Source organism: Haemaphysalis longicornis, unplaced genomic scaffold (assembly GCF_048455015.1).
Source record: "Haemaphysalis longicornis isolate Haplotype H1 unplaced genomic scaffold, Haemaphysalis longicornis Haplotype H1 scaffold_12, whole genome shotgun sequence".
NCBI lineage: Eukaryota > Metazoa > Arthropoda > Arachnida > Ixodida > Ixodidae > Haemaphysalis > Haemaphysalis longicornis.
In genome coordinates, this window is record NW_027526225.1 from 101879219 (window position 1) to 101905397 (window position 26179).

General features: G+C 47.4%; 1 protein-coding gene and 1 non-coding gene across 2 annotated transcripts; one reads left to right on the forward strand and one right to left on the reverse strand.

Moving 5' to 3' along the window:
* Positions 1-220: 220 nt before the first annotated feature.
* LOC144163113 (uncharacterized) lies at positions 221-18176 on the reverse strand. The gene is made up of 4 exons (XM_077693921.1): positions 18014-18176; positions 6995-7026; positions 2893-3135; positions 221-503 (listed from the first exon to the last, which is right to left on the reverse strand). The coding sequence occupies exons 1-4, from the start codon at positions 18015-18017 to the stop codon at positions 402-404; spliced, it is 381 nt and encodes a 126-aa protein (XP_077550047.1). The 5' UTR covers positions 18018-18176; the 3' UTR covers positions 221-401.
* Positions 18177-18822: 646 nt separating this feature from the next.
* Trnar-acg (transfer RNA arginine (anticodon ACG)) lies at positions 18823-18895 on the forward strand. Its single transcript has one exon. It is a non-coding gene; the product is annotated as a tRNA-Arg (tRNA).
* Positions 18896-26179: the final 7284 nt, after the last annotated feature.

Below are 26179 nucleotides of genomic sequence, written 5' to 3' on the forward strand. Positions count from 1 at the left end.
TCCAGAAAGATTTAACTATCAGGGATTATTTAGAAGCTTCATGAAAGATGAACAAAAAAACGATGTTAGCCTTTTTTGTTGATTTTGGCTTCGAGACAACACAGAATCCATTTGGCTAGCCAAGCCAAGTAGTCGAGGAACGGCGCCAGCTGCAATGGAGGCGCCCACGACGACCCGCGACTGTAGCGCTAGCTTTCCCTCTAGTATATATATATAGTAGGAAACTCTATGTTACCAACCGCGCCTCTTTCCTTCCCATGGCCGAAGCGAAAAAGAAAAAAAAAACAAACCCTGAACAAAAATAGCGCGCGGTGAAAACAGCCTATAAACGTGTTCAAAATAGCTGCCATTGAAGCGTTTGGTGGCTGCGCCGCCGTGCCGAGTCTCTGCTTCGTTCAGATTCAGTTCTTGGGCACCTTGAAGGCCTTGCTCTTCTTGGAAGGCTTGGCCGTGGTCGCGGCTTCGGTTGTCGCATCCGTCTCGTTGGGCGGGTTGATCCGGAGCTGAAAAAAAAAAAAACAGAGAGAGAGAGAACGCGCCTTCTGAGCAACATGATGAGAAATAGCGAACTACTTTGCCGCAAGGCGCGGAGGAATACATCGGCAGCTTCGTATCCGACCTGCCCTGGAGAGTACGGGAAGTGGGCTTCAAGTGAGTAGCGCAGGCGGTTTAACCTATAGCAGAAACGATCCGTCTGAGCCGTAAAACGCTCCCAATCCCTCACGCCAGCCAGGTCCGGAGAATCACGTGCACTCGTGTCACCAGATAAGGTATCAGAGCACCGTCACTGAAGCACGCAAAACAGCAACGGCGGCCATTTAGGTGTTCATCAGTGTTATAAGATCGCCGCATCTACGGACTTTCCGCTAACTGCGACCGGATCGTCGCTCGTAAACAACACTGCCGAAGACGCAGCAAAGACGGCATCTTCGACGCACTTCTGCAGATGAAATGCTGCGAAGTGCGCTATCTTCGATTCGCTTTCGGAACGACGGCAGTCGCGCGCAGCCGCAGGGAAAGGATGGGGCAAGCTAAGGCAACTACAGATGACCGACCAAAAACACATAAACACAAAATTGCGGCACCCGTCGCAGTATTAAAAAAATGTCACGTGGTGCGACTTGACAAATGTTCACGGCGGCTGCACGGAACAATGGGAGAAAAGAGCGCCGATACTCTGTAACCTTATCTAGTGAAACTAACGTGCACGATCACAGTCCTCCAGGCTACATTGCCATGATGCGCTATTTGGCTTGGAGCCATGAAACACCCGCCATCATCATACATGGCCATGACGTAAGCTTCCAGCTGCTACTCCGCATTTTCTACAAGCATGAGACTCACTTGGAACGCGCGGAATGAAAGACGCACACTGCGCATATCTGACATCCGGCCTGGTAAAGCACTACAAAAAGCTGTGGTCGGGGTTAGTAGTGAACATGGCAAGTTGTGCGAAAGCTCTTCGAGGCCAGTGGGAGGTCCGACAACGGTCGCTGAGGAGTACACTAACTGAGTACAGGAGTACAGTATACTAGGAGTACGCGCAGAGCCACATGGCGCAAAATGGTGTGGTGCGGGTAAGTGCTAGCCACTGCTGTCTCGGTGTATATCAGGCCGAATCAACGTTACTGCGACGGGCCTCCGAGCGCACGTTTAAAACAAGGGTCGCGACAGAAACGTCCGCGTTTCCTCCGTTTAAGAGCTGACAGGACTAATGCACAAAAGCAGTGCTGTTAACAGAAAACGCCGCTACTGCTTATCTGCAGCTTACGTGCTCAGTCATCATCATCATCACCAGCCTATCTACGCCCACTGCAGGGCAAAGGCCTCTCCCATTACTCTTCAATTACCTCGGTCCTGTACCAACTGTGACCAATTTATCCCCGCAAACTTCTTGATCTCATCTGCCCATCTAACTTTCTGCCGCCCCCTGCAGCGCTTGCCTTCTCTAGGCATCCACTCTGTTACCCTTAATGACCAGCGGTTATCGTGCCTTCGTTTACATGGCCTGCTCACGTCCATTTCTTCTTCTTAATCTCTACTGAGTAGTGTGAGAATAACTTAAAAGCTTCAATGTTGGCTTTACACGCGCCGAAGCTGCGTGAGGCGCACCTTAAAAGCTACGGATTATTTTATACCGCCTGGAGATCTTTGAAACGGTCTTAAACCCTTAGACAAGGGCGTTTCTGTTTCCCGCTTCCGTCATACAAAAAGGTTTTCTTATCTACCCCCTCAACCTGGCGTTTTACGTCGTATTCCTTGTTTTCTTTTGTTTTTGCAGTGCCTGCAGGACTGTTAAAGGGATTGTTAAGGGCTAACTTCCTGTTCTTTTTTTTTTTTTGCGTGAGTAGGCCGAGAAAAGCCGCGCTCTTCGGCACGCCCTCTGCCTTCGGCCACCTGCTCGCTTCCGTCACTTCATATTTTGATATAAGATTTTTTTTAGTGCCCGAGGGAAATGTCTTCCTAGCCATGCATTTGTTTTTGCAAGTGAAGCAGACGTTACGGAGATCGGTGTAAGCTTGGTCTTTGTAGGCTGGCTTTCCCACATTGCGCGTTGCTCAGTGAAGCCTACTCATAAAGAGGGCAACAGGCGGCCGTTGTCAGTGCGCGTGCGTGGATCTGGGACAGCTTTGGGCCGGTCGTCTTTTAGATTATCCTCCAGCGATTTAGAGATTTAGATCTCCTTCAGCGAACGCTGAAGGAGACCACCGACGAGAATCGTGCCGACGAGTCTTTGTGAATAACCTAACAACGTGAGGGTTCGAGCTAGTTGGTACTCCATAGTGCAAATTTAAAGCGCAACAAATTTAGACAGAAGACGAATAATTCGTCTAATTGTGAATAATTCGTGGCCCAACCAGACAGAGTTCTTTCCCGTTCGAGACCACCCACCAGGATGCGCTGCTTCTCCGCGCAGGCGTACTCGGACTCGTCGACGTCGTTGTAGCAGTCCGACTTGTAGCCCTTGGGCAGGCCCTTGCCCTCGAACTCGCACAGCTTCTCGACGGGCCTCGCCTTGACGATCATCTTGTCCAGGGCGCGCGGCTTCTCCTGCGGGCAGTAGAACACCTTGGGCGTGCTCGCGTCGAACACGATGCTCTTCCGCATCATGTCGCCCACGACCACGCACGCCACCTGCAGAGAACGGGGCGCACATGTATCCCACCCCGCAACCGACCAGTCCTTATCCTTAGTGTCACGCACTAGGCCTTATCCTGTGCTGTCTACCTTATGCCACACCGGGCAATTTTGTTTGATAAGAAAATGGTGTCATGTCTCGTTCCTAACCTAGACTGTTCTTGTTTGATCGGCATTGCTGCCGATCGGTCAGAGAGAGAGAGAGAGAGAGAGAGAGAGAGAGAGAGAGAGAGAGAGAGAGAGAGAGAGAGAGAGAGAGAGAGAGAGAGCTCCTTATTAGATTAAAGCAGATAGGCTTGCCGGCATGTTCCCGCCTACATGCTACTCTGCGGGGATGGGGTGAAGGGAATAAAGGCCGTAAAGGAAGTAGGGCGGAAGAGAGAGGGGAAGAAATTAGGTGCCCTTCCACTCTGTGAAGAAGGATGACCTGCAAAGCAGCACGCCCTCCACGGAGTGCACGAAACAAAAGACGTTTGTAACTTACGACTGAGCACACTTCCTAGTATGAAATTAGGAAAATACCCGAGCTTTACCCTGGCGGACAAGCGTAGAGCTGTCTCTTTCCCTCCCCCGTCGTACGCATCTTACTGTTTGTGTAACGCGCCAACCCAATCCACTCTACCACAGACGACACCGGACCGGCCGCATTGGGCTGTTTGACGGCCACATTTAAAACTCACGCCAACACAACGGACATGTCATCAGTAAGGGTATGAAACCTATATGTTTGCGTGCCCGCACCACTCCCCCCCCCCCCCCCCCCCCCCCCCCCCCGCCGTTCTCTCCCAACCCGCCGTGCACGCATAAACCGGCAACCGGTCACGCGCGGGCGCTTAGAAGTGAAAGATACTGTCGAACATGTCGCTCTTAAGCCCTTTAAGCTGAACGAGTGATATTGGCCCACGTCGGTGTTTCAAGCTGGCCAGTTGCTGTTCATCCGGGAGGGATTCGCAGCTACTGGACCAGTTGGAAGTTGAGGCGGCAACGGCTGCGGTTGCGGCTTTACATTGTTTTTGCGCCCATTCACGCTTCTCTTCCAGTTGACGCGTCTTCAGTTTCCGCTCTTCTTCCTCCAAGTTAGCGACATGCGCCCGTCCCATAACGAGTTAACCCCTCGAGGGCGTCGACCTCTATACTAGTAGACACACACGTGGGTGTCCCTGTCGCTGCCCAGTCGTAGGCCTGTGCAACACACCGACCCAGTCCAAACCGCTCGATTGCGGAGGACAGCTGACAGGGCTCATTTAGCCGTGACAATGCCACGTTTAATTCTCCCACCACCGCAATGGGTGTGTCATCGGTAGCGGCATTAAGTTCTGCTATGCGTGCATGCGTGCACGCGTAAACCGGCAACGGGGTATAGGCGCCCAATTAGGCGTGAAATACACGGGCGAATGGAGAGAGGGGGACTTTATAAGCGACCAGACTAAGATCTATTATTATTCTTCCGCCAGAACTATGAGCAGCTGGTCAACGAGGGCCTCCGACGCGGCAGTATTGCTCGGAATGGCTTTCAAGCTAAAGAAGAATAATGTGCTCGCGCCGGCGTTTCGACGGCGCAAGTTGCTTTCAACCGGCTGGGGCGCGCAGCTAGTGGGCGAGGTGTAATTTGAAGCGGCAACGGCCGCCGTTACATTCTCGGCGTTGGCGGCGGCTTTCGGGCGGCTTTACAGCCATTCGCGCTGGGGTTGCTTCTTTGCAATAATCTGATAACAGCGCTTCGGCCGCTGTCAGCCGACTGCGAAACTTATGAAAGAGGCATCGGTGGTGGCGAGGGAAATAATTGTTATGACAACCGTTGTAAAAGAGGGGTAGGCGGTGGCGAGGAGGAGACCCGGAGCGGCGCCGAGTAAATCTGCTTCACCGGAATGAAAACTGAAAGGGGGGGGGGGGGGGGGGGGGGGGTTGAGACATATACGGCTTTGCAGCAAAAGGAGAGGTAAAAAAATGAGCATGAAGCTTTGCGTGGGTGACGTAAAAGTCCACATGATCTCACAAGTTCTAGAAGTTCTAGATTGTCTCTGCGACGCCGATTTCGTGTAGATAATCAAATAAGGCAACCACTACGCAGCACCCACTACATCCTACCGGCATCGCAAATGCCGGTTGTGGCAACTGTAGATTGCCCGAAACAGTTGAGCACATTTTGCTAGAGTGTCCGGTCCACAGGCAGGGCAGAAAATCACCTCGCACGAAATATCCACTGGCTTAACTGCGGATCTATATCTTTGAAAGCTCTCCTTGGACGCTGGCCTTCTGCATCATCTCAGTGAAAAGTGTTGGTGTGGTTCGAAAACTGAGAGAAATCCCGTATAAATGCAAGCATTCCATTCGCCACTGCTCTACTGCACACGTTACTTCGTTGACGGCTTCAGTGACACTTGTACTTTCAAAGTGGGCTATAAAGTTCGCTATAGCGACCATCTGTTCACTGTGTTCCTTTTGCCCCGTCTTTTGCGCTATTGTTTCTTCAGAATGCGGAGCATAAGTTTGTCATAATAAACTTTATTTACTGAAAGGACCCTGTGTCATTTTTGACTATGTGTCAATACTATGCCTCCAGTTTTTCGGGTTATAGAAGTTCGACTGGTCAACGCAACTTGTGCGCACAAGGATTCTATAAACCTTTTTCATCTGTTAATCTCTAATAAGATCAGAGCATATTCTGGGCTGTGTTGCGCATGCGCAGTTACAAATTCCTGTCGAGTGCGCCAACTGTAGGGCCGCTAGAACAGCCCACTGATAAAATGGAAGCTTCCAGGGCAAAGAAAATAAAATGGTCTATAGGTCATTGCTATCGTTCTGCACGTCCGTCTGTGCGCACTCATTTTAAGTTTATGGTCTTTTAAAACCAGCTCCTCCAATCTCCTTGACATCTCGTCAAGACACTAAACAAGTGTGCTATCGTTGTGATAGTTGGCGTGGCGGCCGCGAACGTCGGGTTGTGTTTTTTTAGTGCAACCCGTTACAAACAAACAAAGGCTCACAACCAACTTTAAAAACAAAAAAAAACATTTGAACAGCAGATAAACACAAGCAACATTCTTAAATTCACTTCCATGTCGCCTTGAATATGAACACACATAAACACGATAGCAAGTAAGCGCGCTGCAGGCAACACTAGATCTATCTTCTCAACTTAAAGTAAAATTGCCGCCGTCCCCTGGAGCAGACGATATATATATTACCGAAGAGCACAAAGTAAGCTGACCGACAGCAGAAAACTGTGGTTGTAAAATTGCCGCCGTCACCTGGAGCAGACGATATATATATTACCGAAGAGCACAAAGTAAGCTGATCGACAGCAGAAAACCGTGCTTCGTGAAGTGCAAAGTCGGCAGAAGATGGCGGCAATATTACATAAACGCCAGAAAGTGGTGGCAAACATTGCAGGGCAATTCTGCATTGCCTGCTTTTTGCGGGGAAAAAAAAGCAATATCGTGCTCACATAGCGCGAGTTTATTTACCACGTTAGAAACAAGATCGAAAACGAGGTCCGTGACATCTTCAAAAACCGCCATTGTTCGCAGTATCGGCGTATCCTGGACATATATACACGCATCCTACCCAGCAAGAACAACGCGGGCGCGCATTTGCATTGCCTTGTATCTAAAAAGGTAGAAATGCGAAACGGTTTTACGTGTCACGGATGGGGATCGAAGTTATGGTCTGGATATTCCTTCCAGCCCGCGCATCGCCCAATAGTGCATTGAGGAATTTGGAAAGACCCGAGGCGTCGCCATGTATTTTAGTTGTAAGAGTCGCCATTCGCATCGACCTTCGTTTGTTGAGCCCGAAACCAAGCGAACTTTAAACAGGCAAACACTTGAACCAACGAATATTGCGGGGTACTCACCATGGAAAGGACGGCTATGCCCACGAGCTTATCTGCGGCAGAAAAAAAAAAAGAAAATAAAAGATTAAGCGAGCATTATACGGCCTCGAGCAAAAAGATTATGGCACTGTAATTGCGGATTTCGTTCTCATACCCAGCTTTCTCGCTCAAAATTCCAACCTCTCAGGAACCTAGCAAAACCACTTTAGGAAAGTGATATTTGGCATAAAGCCAGAAGTCAACGTGAAGATGAAAACACTAAAAGAACTTTCCAGGATTCTGAATATTTTTTTGTGTAATTCGCTGTCAAATCTTACTGCCCATGCATTTTATGGGATAGTTTCCATGGCTCAGGAACCTAGTCGCGCAACGTGCGCGACTTGAAACTGTGCACAAATCAAGTTTTCACCCTAGCTGTGCAAAAGAAGTTTTCATTTCGCTGAAAAATTGCAGAGTGATCACTGTTGAAAGGACTGCCATGAGCGGGAAAGCTGCACATAGGTTACAAAAACACGCGCAGAGCGAAGTTCACAAAACAACGTACCAAAGTCAAATATCAAAAATCCTGATTTCCAATTAGATTAAATAGCGACAAAGTCTAAAATTTGCATTATAACAAATACTCGTTCCGAAACTAGGATTTCATGAAAACATTTTGCGGCCGACGGCAAGATTTGCTGACAGCGCTTTTGTTTTATAAATACAGCATTAATAATAGAATTCGTAACATATTGCCTCTGTTGCGTTAACACCAAGAACAGGTTATATTCGATTCTGTTAAATTTTACATTTCAAATCAAATCAACCTTTATTTTCAACAATACAATGTTGAAGGTCACCCTGTCATAAAAGCTGCTAGACGCAGCTTGACGGGGCCAGGGGGCCCAATATAAAGTTCGACGACATGCATGCATGCAGTGAACTCACGTGATATTCCAAGTCTATTTAAAAAAAAAACATCTGTGTAAAAGCAGCATTGAATTTGCAACAGAAGGGGAGCAGGCAATCGCAGACAAAACGTTTCCCGCAGTTTGCACTTACTAAAAGCATTCAACACAACAGACAAAATATGCAAATAAAACTCTGTACACAACATTTACCTATTGACATAAGCATCACGAAGGGCATGTCGCGCAAATCTCCGCCCTGAAAATTCGACGCTGTTTCTGTTTAATATGGACGGAATGTTATGTGCCAATGCTTGGAAAAAGTAATTAGTTCGGGGAAATGGTACTAGCCACATATCAGGTTTGCGAGTTGAGTAATTCTGGGTCCGGATTGTTAGGCAAGATAATCGTTTCAGGAACTGCTGATTGAGAGCATCAGAAAAGTGGAATTGGAAAAGCAGGCGGTAATCGTATAGATTATCGATCCTTATTAATTTATGCTGTGCAAAAAGTGCTCGAGTGGGATGAAGGTAGTGTACGTTGTTAATGCAGCGAATGGCCTTCTTCTCTAACAACAATAGGGTGGTAATATATTTTTTGTAGTGCCCCGAGCCAACGTGCAAGAGTTTAAACGTGATCTAAAAATACAGTTGTGAATTTGAAGTTTGATACTGAGTCGGAACTCCCCACACCGATACAGTACACCCACAGCAGAAGATAATTGTTTGGCCAACATTTGTATGTGTGCATCCCAGCTCATGTGACGCGAAAGCACCACCCCCAAAACTTTGTGTTGCTCTACTAGATTGATTTTAGAATTACTTAGATAAAGCTCTTCCGTAACGGATACACGTTTATTTTTTGGTGTGAACAAGATAGCTTTTGACTTTTGTGTGTTAATTTTTAAGCAGTTTGCTTCGGACCACTCGCCCAGTTTATCTAAAACAGCATTTGCAGCAGAGAACAAGTCGGTAACGTTATCTGAGGACAGAAACAGGCTCGTGTCGTCAGCATATAAGACAAACTGTGAACGGTTATCGATACAAATGAGGTCATTCACGTATACATTAAATTAAAAAGGGCCTAAAAATTCCTTGTGAAAGCACCACCACCGCACCGTATTTGTTGAAATGACGACTGATACCCATTTATCGCCACGCATTGTTCACGTCCGTTGATATAAGATTGCATAAGTGAATACGGCACCCCACGAAATCCGTACTGATTCAATTTCTGAAGCAATATATTGTGATTTAGTGCATTAAAAGCTTTGCTGTAGTCAACAAATATTCCCAGAGTTAGTCTACTAGCTTCAATGTTTTTTTTTATTACTAGTTCCTTTTGTGCTAAGAGGGCGGACTCGGTCGAACAGCCTTTCCGGAAGCCATGCTGGCATTCAGACAAAATTTGGTGTTTTAGAAAGAAAGCATTCAGGCGGGACAAAATAATTTCTTCTAGACCCTTCGAAAAGATTGGAAGGACCGATATAGGCCTGTAGTTGGCGACATCACTCTTGTCTACTCCTTTGAATATAACCGACACTTTCGCTCGATTCATGTTAGCTGGGAAGCATCCGGTTTGCAGGGCAAGGTTATAAATATGAACTAGGTAATAGCAGATGACGTCGACAACATGTTTGACAAGGCGCATTTGTATATTGTCAACATCGACACTTTGCTATTTTTGAGGGACTCAAAAGTGCGTTGCACTTCCGAAAAGTATGTTGGCTGCAAGAACGCGGTATCAGGAATGTCGCACTGAACACGGTACGATGAAACACTGGGAGGTACGGTACTAGGAATGGCGTTGATGTAATGAGCATTGAAGTGTTCGCAGAGAGCAGTATTATTCAGCGCCTGGCCGTTAACAATCATTTCAAATTTATCATTTGGCACTGTGTGGGCATTCAGAACATCATTGATAATTTTCGGACACGGTCTGGACGCAAACTTTGAGCCTCATTAAATAGCTTCTAGTAATAAATGGTTTTCGCCTTGCGCAGCTCAGCGGTCACCCGGTTGCGAATTTTCTTAAAGGAAACGAGTGTTGAAATGCTCCGTGTTTTTAAGAATGAGCCATAACGTTTGTTTTTTTCATCAATCATTTTTATAAGTTCAACACTGATCCAGGGTTTTCTTAGACGCCTTGGGGACTTGAAAGTTTTTATTGGAAAGCAAGTATTGTAGTGCTTTGTGAATATGGTCATGAAAGAATTGTAGGCATCGTCCGCATTGGTGCTGTTCATAACTGGTGTCCAGTTGCTGAAGAGTATACCGTTTGGGAACTTTTCCAGGCCGCAATCAGTGATGCTTTGATAGCTAATCTTAGGAGCTATCGGTTTACGTCGTGATGCGCATTCCGAGTAGGGTAGGAACACCGGGCAATGGTCGCTTAAATCAGAGTTAATCGTGCCCGCTGCCGTAACAGGCGTGTTATAATTAGTAATAAGAAGGTCGAGAATAGAGGAACTTGTAACGCTTACACGAGTCTGGTGTTTGGATAACGTTTTTAAACTCGCAAGCAGCAATGCGGTGAATCATGTCGTTTGGACATGAGCTGTGGCCAAAAAGATCGATGTTGAAATCTCCGCCAAGGAAGAACCGGGGCTTTTTGTAGGGCGCATACTCAAGTAGGCCATCTACAAAGCTTTTAAACTGTTCAGTGTTACCTGAAGGAGGCCGATACAACACAGAAAAAAGCACGTCATGTTGCTGCACACAAAGAGCTTCATAATCTTCTGTTACTGAGGAGAAATGGGGCACTTCCTCGAAAAAGCCTGTGTCGCCAGAATTATAGATGGCGATGCCCCCACCGCGCGAATGGCTGCGGTTGGCAGAGAAACAGTTGTAACCTGGTAATGTGGGTGCTTTGTTAAAGAAATTTAACCAAGTCTCCGTGAGCATAATGACGTTAAATCTAAATGAAAACTGCTAAAGGAAGAAAACAAAATGGTCGTATTTTTTACTAATGAACGGGTGTTGAGATGAATAAGAGAGGGGGTCTTTTTCGCACGAGCACACAACTTAATACATCGCGGTTGCACGAATTCCTGATAGAGGACGTTATGAGACGCCGACATCACGCCGACGAGACAAGCTATGCATGTGAGTGATACGTACTATGGCCTACGAAATTTTAGATAGGCCATCTACTGAGTCGATGTGAATGCAATCTGCCCCATCAGATTTCCGTGCCCTAAGGTGTTGCGCTGCTGAGCACGAGGTCGCGGGTTCGATTCCCGGCCGCGCCGGCCGCTTTTCTGATGGAGGCGAAAAGGAAAAACGCCCGTGTGTACGAGATTTCGGCGCACGTTAAAGATCCCCAGGTGGTCAAAAATTAATCCGGAGCCCTCCACTACGGCACGCCTACCCGCCGCGGTGGCTCAGTGGCTAAGGCGTTGCGCTGCTGAGCACGAGGTCGCGGGTTCGATTCCCGGCCGCGGCAGCCGCTTTTCTGATGGAGGCGAAAAGCAAAAACGCCCGTGTGTGCGAGATTTCGGCGCACGTTAAAGATCCCCAGGTGGTCAAAATTAATCCGGAGCCCTCCACTACGGCGCGCCTCATCGCCTGCGTTGCGTCGACGCGTTAAACCCCCACAATCAATTGATCAATCAATCACTACGGCGCGCCTCATCGCCTGCGTTGCGTCGGCGCGTTAAACCCTACAACCAACCAGATTTCCGTGCCAATATTTTGCCATTTCGGGTCCATACGTACCGCCAGTTGTTTTCTCGCTTCTTTGCAATGGCCAAGGATAGTAAGCGTTTCTGGCTTCGGCACAGGTGTTCATTACGAAGACAGGAGCACTGTTATCTAAGGGGAAGAGCCATCCGCATTCACGCCTGGTTCACCACATAGCCCCAAGGAGCCATTAGTGGTGCGCTTCTTTCTAGCCTTTTCCAGAACCTGTTCTTGTCTCTGGCGGCTCTTAAACTGGACGATGATGTGACGATGTTCCGCATTACGCGTAGGCACGCGGTGGCACGCTTCAATGTCCTCAGGCAACACTGTCTCCTCGATGGCGGTGCCAACCTTCGCAACTAACTCCGTGTCATTCTCAGGATCAGTCTCATTTACCCCTTTCAGTTCCAGATTGCAACGGCGAGAATACTGCTCGTTATGCAACATCTTTTTTTCTAACTCTTTGAGGCGTTTTTCATTTTCGTGGCATTGCTGCCGCAGTCGCTCGTTTTCCTTTTTTATCTCCTTGCTTTCTTCGACAGCAGCAGCCAACTCTGTTCTAAAATCCTCAAAAACTTCGATTATGTGAGTCATGCTTTTGACCATTTCGCGCATTTCGGCCCGTACATCGCGATTATCGCTGGTACTGGGAGTTTTCGTCATCTCACAGTTTTTACAAACAATACAACAATCTGTAAGCAGACAGTAATCAGTGAATGAAGTGCTTCCCACCGGAGACCGCTTTCCCGTTCGCAATAAAAGTATTGTTTGCAGCGCCCACTTCACGAAGATAAAACAGCTCTTGATTATTTTTCTTTCGCCGTGTTAAGGGGGCGTGGGGGCCAAAAACAGCAATTTTCTGCTTTAGAACAGATACTTCGATTTCCGCCGGATCGGGTTTTTAACCTAATATTGAACATTCCACCAGGATTGGTTATTATCTCGATTATATTAGAAAAAAAAAACGTCACCATTTATACTAGAAAAAACTTTATTAGTATATATTCCGACAAAAAAAAAGCTGAGAGAAGGGCGAAAGCTTTCTCACATCAAAGCTGCGTCACAAGTGCGTCAAACCCTTCGCTAAAAGTGTGTCCACTTCTTCAAAGATCCAAATCGCAAAACTGAACGAACCCCTGCGACGATTTCTCGCGCAATATAAGCAAAAGCATGTACGGACGATATAAATGCGTGCCGATAAGTGGTTTACGAGATAAAGGTATACCATTGTACTCCTTCTTCACGATTGACGAGTGTATGGCCATAATTTAAAACCGTTCTTTTTTTTTGCGATTTTCAAGTAGCCCTTTCGACACAATGGACGCGAGGTTTCACGTCCACGCCGTGTGTCCAGAGATCTTATCAGAATTTCTCGGTCGACCTACCGGTCTATGAGTAGCTTTCGCTTTAAAATTCAGCGCCCTTACACTCTGTGAAGAAGGATGACAAGCAAAGCTTGGCGCAGCAGTGGGCGAAACAAAACACGTTTGTTTTAAATGCTCGGGGCTGTGTCCCTCCCTCCCTCGTTCTTGTTGTTGTCCGCCGTCCGCACCCCACTGCGCATGCGCGTCTCTTCGGCCCCGTCAGCGCTCTGGCTGACGTCAGCGCAGTCCACTACAAAAAAAGAAATAGGCGGCGCCCGGTTTCGATCCCACGACACTGGCCGCAACGAGAGGTACGTTGCGCTCTTCCCATTGCGCTACAAACCGCGACGGGAGCATGTACTACGAACGCGCCTTATGTACTTCACTCATTCAAACTACGTCAAGAAGCTACTGATGCAACCAAGGCACGCGAAGCTGAGCGTCAATGGAAACGACGAACTGAAAACTAATGGGAACTTCAGTCGACCCCATGGCTGCTTCGCATACTACTCAGGGTTCCCCTATGGGAAGATGGTGTAATTTTTTTTTTCATTTGCGAGTGAGCGTACTTCGCAATTGGCTGAAAGAACTGAATTGGCTGAGCGTAACTGGCCGAGCATACCTCGCAATTAATTGAACTTGGAAGGGCTAGAGTTTGAGTCTAGCGGACAAGCATGGGACTGTCCGTTTATCTGCCCGGTAGGAACCCATGTACTTAGGGCAGACGGGAATCCCAAAATACTTAAATTCACTTCGAACTACGTAATGGTGAAAAGTAGGTGAAACTCGACTTATTGTTGGCGTCATACTAGCGGCCAACGCTCATTTTGTTCCGGAGCAGTTTCGATAAAACAAGAGTTACAGCCGTTTTTTCTAACCGTGCTTTCTTCATAGACGGCCACGTCAGCAGACGCGAATTCCGTAACGCTTACAGCTTCACTCTAACATTTAAATGAATCTAGGCATAATGATAGAGTCGCCTTAGCGACAACCTTTTTTCCCAGGTACGTATACGTTGCATTGAGAACTACAGAACATTGATCCACTACAGATTGAGAGCTACAGAGCATTAATCGAAATTAATCTCCAAGTCCTCCGTTAAATGAAGACGAAATACAATTACAACTTCGTTTAATTTGAAAGAACTATGCTTCAGTGTCTCACTCAGCTCCATCTAGGCCCCGAAAGGCGTGTTTTAACCGGGAAAAAAACGCAAGAAGTACTGAAAAACTTTCAAATTTCGCGCTAAAGTGACGTGTTACGGGCGGGAGTGACGTCATATAGGTCAGCACTAAAACAATTTTTGTTGTCTAATACCCGTGCCACACGTACACGAAAAATGACAAAGTGTTTAAGGCCTTAAGACACCGAATGATATTATTTTGGCGGGCCATGCTACACACGAACACGCAAAGGCATTAATTGTGCTAGGCGCGATGGCGATAATGACCCAAAAGAGAAATGCACTGGTATTTTAGAAGTTTTTAACGTAGAGAAAAGCGTATTGCAAGGGTTAAAAACGCTTTTGGTGAAAGAAAACGCTATGTGAAATAGTGTTTGCTAAATAATGTGTGAGCCGTTTCTAAGAGTGGCTTCAGATGCTGTCGTCGCCTGCCAGAGGTAGCCAAATCCAAAAATTTTAACCCGATTAGTCAGGCTATGTCCACACCACCGACGTAACAGCCATATCGTGAGCTGTGGACGTAAAAAAACGGCGTATCACGCAGTTACGTTGGCTCAGACGTAAAATGACGTAATTCTTCAAAGTTATTACGACAGTTGCGCCAACAGTCTGAAGCCGGCCTAACAGGATGTTTTGCGTCTTGCCGCTGTTTGAGTGACTTCGTCTTCTTCAGAACTTCGCCACCAAGAGTGCACAAAAACTCGTCTTATTTCGAAATTCAGCGACGTTCTGTGTCGACACTGGTGCCGAGAGTTTCATTGCATGCTGCTCGTCGCGTTCGAGAGTAGGCAGATTTAAGGCATTGGTGAAGACGAATGAGTTGTGCGGAAATCCTTAAACCAAAAATGAAATCATAGCGAATGGCATTATATTTTTGCGTGTAGCAGCAAAATAATGGCATTAAAATTTCAGGCACTAAGCGCCTAATGTCATTTTTCGTGTACGTGTGACACGGGTATTAACTGCACGTTAGCATTCAAGCGATGAGATCAAACGCAGTTAATGGCCCCAGTAAAATCGTTCAGTCATTAGTTTTAGCGATGGTTTAGGCCGGCAGCCGTCAATCGCACAAACAAGATTCTGTGACGTCATAGAAAAGTGGGTAGATATTCGCCACTGCTTCACTTGTTTTGTTTAATATCTCCATTATTTGTACGACGTTTGCGATGAAATTGGTGCCATTGTTATGGGGACAAAACAATCTTTTTAATGAATCCAACTTGTATTTTGTCTTCATGGGTCCTTTAAGCCTTGTAGGCCAGGTGCAGTTCCGGTGCGTAAAACCCCACTCTGAAAACTGTTTTTGTTTTTGTGATTATACTGGGCCGTGCTCAGCACTACGGTCAAACGCCCTTGCAGACTCAAAGCTTGACGTCCCGAAAGGGTAGTTTTAGGCAACGTTTAGCCAACGTTTAGACAACCTAATCTAAAAACGTTGGTTTTACGGGCGAAGTCCCTTAAGGGCTGGGGCTGTTGGCGTCTCCTGCCGTCGTCGCCGTCGTAATCGTCGTTCGTGTTATGTAGTCACGGTACTAAAACACCAGGAAACTCGTTTACGCCTCGCGCTAGGGAGCTTCCTGCTTCAAAGACAAGAGACTTTTACAGCAAAGCTGTATACCTGCACCCCCCAACGGTTTCACCTCCGTGGACAAAAACGCCAAGGCGCCAAGAATACACTTATACAGTGCATGATTCGCCCCTCCCCAGGTTTCACGTTAGTGGAGATGGCCTGGGATTTTTTAGGCCACACCGAAAGTTAAATATCCAAGAATACAGAACGCTTGTAGTGCAACCTTTTGCAGCAATAAATAAGTTCCATCTCCTTCGGACGAGCCGTAAGACATATTTACACAACAGATCTGAGGCATTCCATGCAGCGATTCCTAGCCACGAATGAAAAATCCGTCCTGTTCGATTTCTTTGGCGAGCGTTTGCAGAAACAAAGTGAATGCAAATGATGGTTTTAATGTCTAGAAACAAACCACACGCCTTTATGCCTTGCATATAACAATTTTGTCAAGCGATTGTTGATTGACTGAGCTAACCTCGAAATCGTACGCTTTATATGAAGCTGAAGTAATGAACTGAGGGACTCGAGAAGTGCAAAAGTCCCCTTTTGTATCCTTCAGTGATAACCTTTGAAACTGTCTGTGTTTATCTGTCCGCTGATGTAATAGCCCAAAACAAATTATTTGTGGCGCTGAGTTAAATTTTACTCATTCTATTCCTTTTGAATGATTGATCAACTTTTATTTGCATTGATTTATTGCTATGGCCGCCGGTCAGGAACTCTTGGTATCTAGCGGCGGTCGTGGCCACCTGGACGGGCTTTTTATTACGTAGCATTCTTTGCCGGGTACGCCTACAGCCGGGACCGTGTGACTCTCTGAATTTCCTAAAAAATTCAGATATCGCGGAAGTTTCACCTGTAATCGTTATAATAGCGTAGATGGAGATAACATAGTTGAACGAAATTTTGAAAAATTAAGAAAAAAATTACGGAAAATGGTGAAACGCGTAACGCCCTGCATTTCCACTATATGATGCAGATTTCACGAAAGTTCCAAAATTAATCGCTATAAGAGCGTAAATGGAGATGAAATTCTGAAAAATGAAAAAAAAATACGAAAAATATAAAGTAACCTATAGCCGCGAACGGTACAACGCCCTGCATTGCCACTATAATGCAGATTTCGCGGAAGTTCCACCTGTCATTGCTATATTAGCGTAAATGGAGATAATTGTTCGCACGAAATTTTGAAAAAATTAGAAATTAAGATATAAAATGATTACTGAAAATAGCGAACCATGTAATAAATACCCTGCATTTCCACAATAAAGCAGGTTTCGCGCAAGTTCAACCTGTAATCGTTATAACAGTGTTATTGGACATAATTGGTCGGGCAGGATTTTGAAAAACCAAAAATTTGGCTCTAAAGAACTCACACTAACGAAAAGCGGCATAAGAATGGTACGCATTAGTAGACACTTCTCTGAATCTCTGCATTTTTTTTTTTTTTGGCTCGTTCGAAGTAACCATGTGAATGCCTTACAGCTTCCTACGTGACCCAGGTTGTTATGAATGTGAATTACTCCTGCTTTTCTCACTGGCTTGGGGCTGAATGTCGATCTTCTGTTTATCACTGACGTTTTTGGATAGTAACGCTTTTTTCCTAGCTGTTCGCTAACTCACTTTACACCGACCGCCCTAAATATACTCTCACGCTTTATGAGTGAAATGCTTCTACCAGCTCCCAACCTATCTTCAAATCTCTATCTTCACATCTCCGTGCGGGCGTGGACATCATTATTGCAAGTTATCGAAATAAAACTAATCTGTCAGGACCTGGAATAAAACCCTGGCTTCAGAGTTTACTACCGCGTTGTTTTGTATGCAAGTTTCATATCCGGAAGGGGGAACTCATCCTGGTTCGGAAGCTGGTTTGTTTCCTGAGGGTCCAGCCAAAGGCGTTTCCGAGACGCCAGGAGGTCTCGGCGCACTCATTTCCTTGAAAGAAAAATTTCTTCGACTTCACTCACTGTCTACCGCAAAAATGCGGCAAAAACAGACCGCAGCCCGCCAAACGAAAATAGTGGCGATATATGTCAGGGTCACAACCAGCTAATTTTATCGCAGGCGGCTGGCCCAACGTTACGGTAGGCTGGGTCGGAAGTATTTGTCCTTCCAGAACCACGCAGAGGGTCGGCGACTCCGTTGTTCGATTTCACTCGAGACACTTACTCAGCGAACAGAATTTAGCACGGCACACTTGTATCAGCTACCCGATTCACAAAACGGCAGTGAACGATGCTTTACCGTTCGATCGATACGCGTTTAGGCCTAAGGCTACGGTTTCACAAGCTCGAATGTTGTCGAGGTCGGAGAGAGGCCGGACCAAGTAGTCGCAAAAGAGAGCTTCACTTACTCATTTTGGAGTTTGGTTGGCAGTGATAGAATCCCCCCTTACAGCAAACGCGGTGTCTTCAACGCGCAACACCTGTTTCTAGACGCACTCCGAAAAAGGCTCGACTCCTCCGGGCGCGGCTGACGTCTATGCGGGCATTTGTTGTGGTGACCGTGCCCCTTTCTACGGAGAGAGTAACGACTCCCTCGCTGAACCTGTTCCTGCATGGTGGGGGGCCGTCCGTGGAGTTTGGTCGGGCGGAATGCCGGCCGTGCCAGAAGCAGGAAACGATGCCGTGTGGCGCTTCGCGGTCGGCACGACGTCGCCTGTCTTCGGTCGCTCGTTTCCGGGCGGACTCGTGCAGGCCGCACGTTTTGACTGCGGAACGTGATTGCATCCCTTCCCGCACGGGCGGAGGTTCAAGTTCAACCCGTTGGCTTTTCGCTGGCCGCTTCTCCGCGCTTCTTTTCTCCGCCTATGCGGAAGACGGCCGGGTGTACGGCCGGGTGTCCCTTTCCCCCGACATACTGACGGTGGTTGACAAGTGCGTGCGCTTGTTTCGTTCGATGAGATAACCGGTCAGGATATCTTTGGTTCCGTTAGATAGCGAACGAACGAAATGGCGGCGCAAGCACAAAGCGTGGAGCGTAAGCTACAGTGAGCGCGTTAGACGTGAGTCCGGATTGAATTCGCAACCGTGACATGAATTACCGAAGTTGATAAAAATGAGTGATTTCGCATCATGGTGACAGCTTCATAGCAGCGCGCGAAGTTACGTAGACACGTGGTCTACATCATCATCACTTTCTTTTAGCTCGCTTTTCCCAATCGGGCCTGTGGCGCAACGGATAACGCGTCTGACTACGGATCAGAAGATTCCAGGTTCGAATCCTGGCAGGCTCGGACTTTTTTTTTTTTTTTTTCTCGTGCATGACGGCCGGGGAAATGGCGATTTTTTCTCGCCATACATCTAATAGGCGCGACATCCAGCAATACTTAGCGGGATACCTTCATGTGTATCAGCACTCGAAATTTTATTGGTAGACGTATTTGCGTATTCTCAGAAGGTAATGTCAACCAGAGTTGGCAGTAATGAAATTACAGTAAGTAAATTACTTTTTGCTGTAATGAGTAACGTAATGAATTACTTTTGAGTATTGGTAATTTAGTAATGTAATAAATTACTTCTGGCCAGTAATTTCATGGAAATTACTCATTACTTTCCCCATTACTTTTGACCGCGATATAGCCTGTCAGCTTCTCTTACGGCATAAAAAGTTGACCAAGAAAAGTTAACCAAGTAGTGTTCCAATGACCAGAGAGTCTCTGGGCATCTCTGGGCATTGGATTAAAAAGTTTTTTCATTATGTTGAACACAAACCTGCCGTCATCCGCGCCAGCGGAGCGCACTTATGTACAGTTTATTTACAGCGCTATACATTTACATGTTAGATATCTTTACATCTCAGAAGGAGCTGCGATTCAAATTGGCGTCGGTTCAATACACTCCGCCGTACAAATGGGGACACTTTTCCGATGGCCACTTTTATCGCAGCTCCTAATAAAGATATCTAACATACCAATGTATAGCACTGTAAATAAACTGTACTTAAGTTTGGTGTATAAACCAATATTTTAAAAGCAGAGCATTTGTATAACTCACGATGTCACCCGTGCGTCGGCGTCCGCAGCAGCCAGCCTCCTCCTATACTATACAAAGAAATAACAGTTACCGGCGCCTGGTTTCGATCCCACGACCCTGCGGGCGGAACGCAAGGTACATGGTGCTCTACCCACTGCGCCACAAAGCCTTTTTTTTTATTTATTACCGGTTTCAGGAATCACAAAAACGTGCTACAGATAAAAAAAAAACGCTAGCTTTGCCTAAGCCAGCGTATTATGTCTAAAAACGGGGCATAGACAACACTTTCTCTACTTCCTGCAGCCACTCGGGTGTACAAGGTTGACCCTTCCACATTTCTACAATGCGATGAACACTTTCACATAAATACTGCCTCGCGGGCCGTCCATCAACGTCCGAGTAACGAGCTGCCAATCGAGACCTCCATATTCCGTGGAGGACCAGCAACATCAATAGGTCGTAAGGCACTCCATTATCCTTCTCAACTGCCAGAAACCGTATACCATGAGGATCCAAGGGGAGTTCCTTTTTCAAAGTTCTCTGAAGAACATCCCACAGAAACACCGCATCCCAACAGTCCAAAAATACATGTTCAACAGTTTCCGGCTTCTTGCATAGCCAGCAGTCTGCTCCCCAGGGCACGAACAAACCCTTCTCAAGCATCCACGTTTTAACCGGGAGCACACCAACATGAAGCTTAAAGAAAAACGTTTTAACACCCGGCGGAACAGAATCAAAGGCTACGAACGCGCCTTATATCCTTGACTCATTCAAACTACGTCAAGAAGCTGCTGATACAACGCATTCACTACCTGTGGGCGGAACGCGAGGTACATGGTGCTCTTCCCACTGCGCCACAAAGCCGACACAGAATGGGAGACTACGAACGCGCCTTATATCCTTGACTCATTCAAACTACGTCGTCAGCGGCGTGCGTTGGCGACTCAGCGGCGTGCTAGCGGCGTGATAGCTGCGTGGTGTACACGTGATAGCACCAACCCCCCAAACACTAAACGTTAACGCAATACAACCACCCCCTATGCGACGCATTTACTCGAGTCCCCCTCGCGGGGAGATGGGCCCATTTTTTTTTAGATTGCAGTGCATATGTATGTATACGAGTGTAAATAGAGTGTATGAGTTGGTAGTGTATGAGTGATGAATTTTTGTTAAAGTAATTTCAAAGTAATTTCATTACTTTTGAAATGTAATAGTAATGTAATGTCATTACTTCCAGCCGCCTGTAAATTGTAATGTAATTTAATTACATTTCAGAGAATTCCAGGAAAGTAATGAGTAATGTAAATTAATTACTATTTAGAAGTAATTTTGCCATGTCTGATGTCAACCAAGCTTCACATAGTGTAACAGCAGATCTAACCTCTGCTGTTCGATTACACAAAAGTGCGTGTAGTGCCGCGAGGAAAGGGGGGGGGGGGGCGGAGGACGAGTAGCTCGTAGGTTTGAACTATCACGAAATCTGCTCTGTATGGTCTACTGAACATGTCCGAGCGGAAAGCAAATTAGTTAAGTTCGAAGTACAAGCTTCATACCTTGCCATGAAGCTTTAAGCATAATATAATGAAGTGATATAGCTGAGGTCAAGTTACTGATTCTGAGGATATCAGAATCAGTCATTCGAGCCCCCAAACCCCAGAAAGACATTCTGCAATGGTGTTCCAGGACATTACCGGGCATTACCTAAAATGTCCCGGAACACCACCCGCTTCCCTCGCGGTTCCGCGCAACATGTTTGCTTTCGGAAGCAACATAGAAGCTCCACTGTAATTTTCTAAATTTTACTTTTAAAAACTGAACGGCTGCTCTGCCGCACATGCTGACCTGAAGCTGCCGCTAATTCGCGGTTCAAAATGATTTGCCTTATCCCGCTTGCTCACGTTCTGCAATCAGATAGGCTAGAGTCTAGCCTATCTGATTGCAGATCTGAGCTCAAATGGGGGTCCGCGGACCCTGCAGGGGGTCCGCGAAGCCTCCCTCAAAACTTCCCCCCCTGCCATTCTTTTGCCAGCAGCCGCTTGCTGCCGATGATGATGATGATTGCTATTGGTTTCCCCTTTGAAGCGGGGTGATGACATGTCATCTTACCAAAAAGGACTAATACAACCATGTTTTACACTCTTGGTTTAATACTAGCGCTGCTTAGGGCAGGCACTAAAGCTTATTAGGCCCGAAATACTTTTTTTTTTCCTGTTACAGGTGGTAACTGTCCTAGGCAATACTCCCCTCTCTGCTTTTCATCCACCAGCATTCTAATCTTCTTTTCGTCCCCTCGACAGCTTTGAAGTTAACTTCCTCTCTGATACCCTTAAATCCTAGGGCTTCTGGAAGCCCAATATTCCCTTCATATAGAATGCGAAAAAAAGGTGGCTTCGCCGCATTACATGTGCGTTTAGTTCCTCCGCGTAGCACATATTTCAACATCTGCTTTTTGCACAGCACGCCAGCTATGAGAACAAAAAAAGAAAAGACACAGAAGAGGCAGCATATAGGTGTTTAAAACACTATTAGATTCAAGAGCAAATTGTTTAACATTATAAGGCGCATCGTCATTAACGTCCAGCAGAAAAGGCAGTCATTGGATAAGTGTGTGGGAGACGTGCGAATTGTTTGACATTATGACACCGATCAACCTGTGCTCCATTGTGTGGTCCTCCATGACTTCCGCAAACCCAAAAGGGTTCCCCGGGGCAGTCATGGCTGAGAACCACTGGGCTAGGCAGTGCTTGCGAAGTCGATACTTACTTACGACTCATCGTTAACGATCACACACAGAAGGGAGTAACCACGGCCGGACTGTGTCTCGTCTTTCGTGCGCCGCTAATCATTAATTAATGCTCACCAACTCGCCCAACTCACAGTCCTCTTGAAGTACGTTACTCACGACTGTTCGTTTTGTACTCAAAGCGCAAAAGCGCTAAAAGGCAGGCAACTAGGACCTCCACTGCCGTGGGCCCAGAAAATAAATTTTAGATCCACATAAAGTTTGTTCCTCCCCGTCGTTACAAAATCGTGCCAGATGTGGCAAATCCTGGTCACGTAAAGGGCGACGGTAGATATCTATGTATCACGTGGCGGCAAACATGAACTCACGAAGGCACCAGGAAATAGGAAGCAATGCGAGCTGAAAGGGCGGATGGAAAAAACAAAGCTAGGTCAGTTACGGACCTCAAACTTTACTCTCGCCTTCTCTTTTATCCGGCTATCCTGGCGCATACGAGACTTTCGCAATCACAGCGCTAGCTTCTGCCAGCGAGAACAGAACTACCGAAGTCGCCACTCGGCTCAAGCCGGGGGCCACTCAGACCCTTAGACCAAACAGAACGCTCAATAAAGTGATTATCTCTCTCTCTCTCTCTCTCTCTCTCTCTCTCTCTCTCTCTCTCTCTGAGTAATACCCACGAGTGTCAGTGCACGCGCGCACGCTCCCATTTGAGAAGGCGGTGGTGGTTGACGTTGCGTCCACAATGATGATGATGATGATGATGATGTCAGTGATGCCGACGACGGTCAGCATCCCACCACAAACTCTCACTGGGCTTTGCGTTTAGTGGTAACATTTTTGACCACGCCGACGGGAACTGTACAGTATCGATTTTTGGTAACGTCAGCGGCAGATCAGTTAACGCAAGTATCAGGTTAAAGGGACCCTGCAACACTTTCGACAAACGCTTTCACTCTTTCCTTCGCGTCTCTGGAAGCCCTGCGAAAGCTACAGTTATTGGCAGCAGGAAGCGGCACTGCGTGATTTGCTCGCCGCACCAGATACGCCTTCCGTTTCTGCTTTGTTTTTGTGGCTTTATTTTTCAAGTCGCTATCGAAAAGCATTCATTGCTGCAACTGAAGGAAAACCGACCAACAGCCGCTACATGACCTCAGTGACGTAATTCGGGCCACCGAAATATGTCATGGCCGGGAAAGAGAGAAAACTCTTTGGAGCAGGTTTCCAGGTTATCTGATGAGCATAGAGCAGTAATTTTTGCCTGGGGACTACTTTGCGACCCCCGAATCTAAGTACCGGGTGTGTTGGGCGACTACGTTCTGAAAGCATTTAAGATGTCGAAAAAAAAATTGAGAAAAAGTGTTGCAGGGTCCCTTTAAAACAAGGTGTTTCAGTGGGGAGGCAGGCTTTTGCCCCGTCTCGGGATGTATGACATTTTTGTCATTTTATTGAAGAGTTTTCGATAGTTTCGGCATCTTTTCCAAGGCGTGCACAGTTTTCATCCTGTAACAACCGTCAAAGACAATGTTGCCCACGCCGCTAATAGCGACGAAGTGAAAGAATCTGGACGCGACACAGATTAGTCCCACGAATCATCCCGTGAGAGACAAGATCATCATCATCTGGTCCATCAGTGTGCTGAGCGCGAGAGCTGAGCGCGCACGGCAGAACCTCTTGGGACCAACGCACTTAACCGGGCTTTTGAATAAAGTGTTTTTATCTCTCTCTCTCTCAGCTAAGCCTCTTCTCGTATGGGACCGTTAGGAAGCCTACATGTACCGCGCCTGCTGCGCTTTCATCTTTTGGCGACGCACATTTGGGCTCCCTAGGTACCGTATAGTCAAACCGCCCCTACCACTTCATTCTGAATGCTACCGATATTCCCTCAACCCGGTGACCGCCCGGCAGCCACAAAAAACCAAGAAATTCCAAGCGCTCGTGTGTGCGTGCCTCGCGAAGACCGCCCAGCATCCCGGCGCACGTTCTTGGAGCCAAGAATACCACCTTAGGGATATCGGCCAAGATTTCGGCGACCACCCGGAAGTTAAAAGGAACCAAGAAAACGCCGAGCGCTCGTGTGTGCATGCCTCGCGGCGACCGCCCAGCGTCCCCGGCGCACGTTCGTCAAGATAAGGGAGTGTAACAACCGTCAAAGACAATGTTGCCCACGCCGCTAATATCGACGAAGTGAAAGAGTCTGGACGCGACACAGATTAGTCACACGAATCATCCCCGTGAGAGACAAGATCGTCATCATCTGCACCATCGGCGTGTTGAGCGCGAGAGCTGAGCGCGCACGACAGAACCTTTTCGGACCTCAGTTAAGCCTCTCTGCGGTTCTACGTCCTGCTGCCGCCCTGCCAATATGCCTCATCATATATATCATATATTTCCTGGTGGGTTTGCGGGTATTTACTCATTTGGGACCGTTAGGAAGCCTACACGTGCCGCGCTTGCCGCGCCTTCATCGTTTAATTGGCGAGGCACTTTTGGGCTCCCTAGGGACCGTGTACTCAAGGCGTCCCTAGCACGTCATTCTGAACGCTACCGATATTCCCTCAACCCGGTGGACCACGCAAATTTACATCTCAACCCACCACGTCTGGCCGACTATCCCCACCCATAGCGACCATGCACCACAGCCTCGTGCTACCTCAAACGGGGACTCATGCATTACAAAAGACACCCGTCTTAGACGCAAAGCATCTCTTGCTCGGGGCTATGTCCGGCGTTCTTCCGTTGTCCGCACCTCTCCCCCTACACTATAAAAAAAGAAAGAGTCAGCGGCGCCCGGTTTCGATCCCACGACTCTCTGGCCGCAACGGGAGGTACGCGGCGCTCTTCCCACCGCGCTACAAAACCGAGACAGGAGCAAGTGCTACGAATGCGCCTTATGTCCTTGACTCATTTAAACTACGCCAAGAAGCTACTGATACAACGAAGGCACGCGAAGCTGAACGTCAACGGAAACGACGAACTGAAAACTTTAGAGGAGGATGTTAGCGTCTCTTGCTCGGGGGGGGGGGGGGGGGGGGGGATATCCCGCGTCCGTGCCCCGTCCGCAGTGCCTCTGATGATGCTTGTGGCAGGATGCCCCTAGGGACTGGCCAACCAAAGAATCCATCACAAGATAGCTTCGCGTCCAACCACCGTCGTCATCTTCCCGTAGGGGAACCGCTGAAGAAGAAGAAGAAGAAGAAGAAGACAAAGCTGCAAAGACGGGGGCGTGTACGTTGCTCTCAGCCGGTGCACCAACGTCAACAACCTTTACCTCACCAACGCTGACGGAGACTGAACTGAGGAAACCGCCCGCTTGACTCCTCTCATTAAATAAATTTTATTCTCTCTCTCTCTACCACAGAGACGACAACATCGACAAGAACATGATGTACGAGTTTCGGCGCCTCGAGCACCACCGCCTACTCACCGTAACACAACAGTACTTGCGTGCCTTTGCCACCGGTGGGGACCCGGACGCGGAATTCCCTCTGGCGCCTACTAAACACCAGATCATTCAACATAACGGCAACATGCCAGCTGCGCGATAAGCGTGCATGCGCGTCTCCTCTCTCATCTCCTCCTCTCCTCTCCATCTGCTCTATATAATAAACCCGGTCCGCGCGCCGCTTCCTCAGTTGCTCCTTCGGTTGAGACACGCTGCACCGTCCGATGAGCTGAATGGACGCCAACAATTCTGCTTTGCACTACCACATAGTTCCCTTCGGGGAGATCGTGTAATTTTATTATTTTTTTTCGAGAATGTTAAAAAATATAAATCCCCCTCCCCCTTTTATTTTTAAGGGAA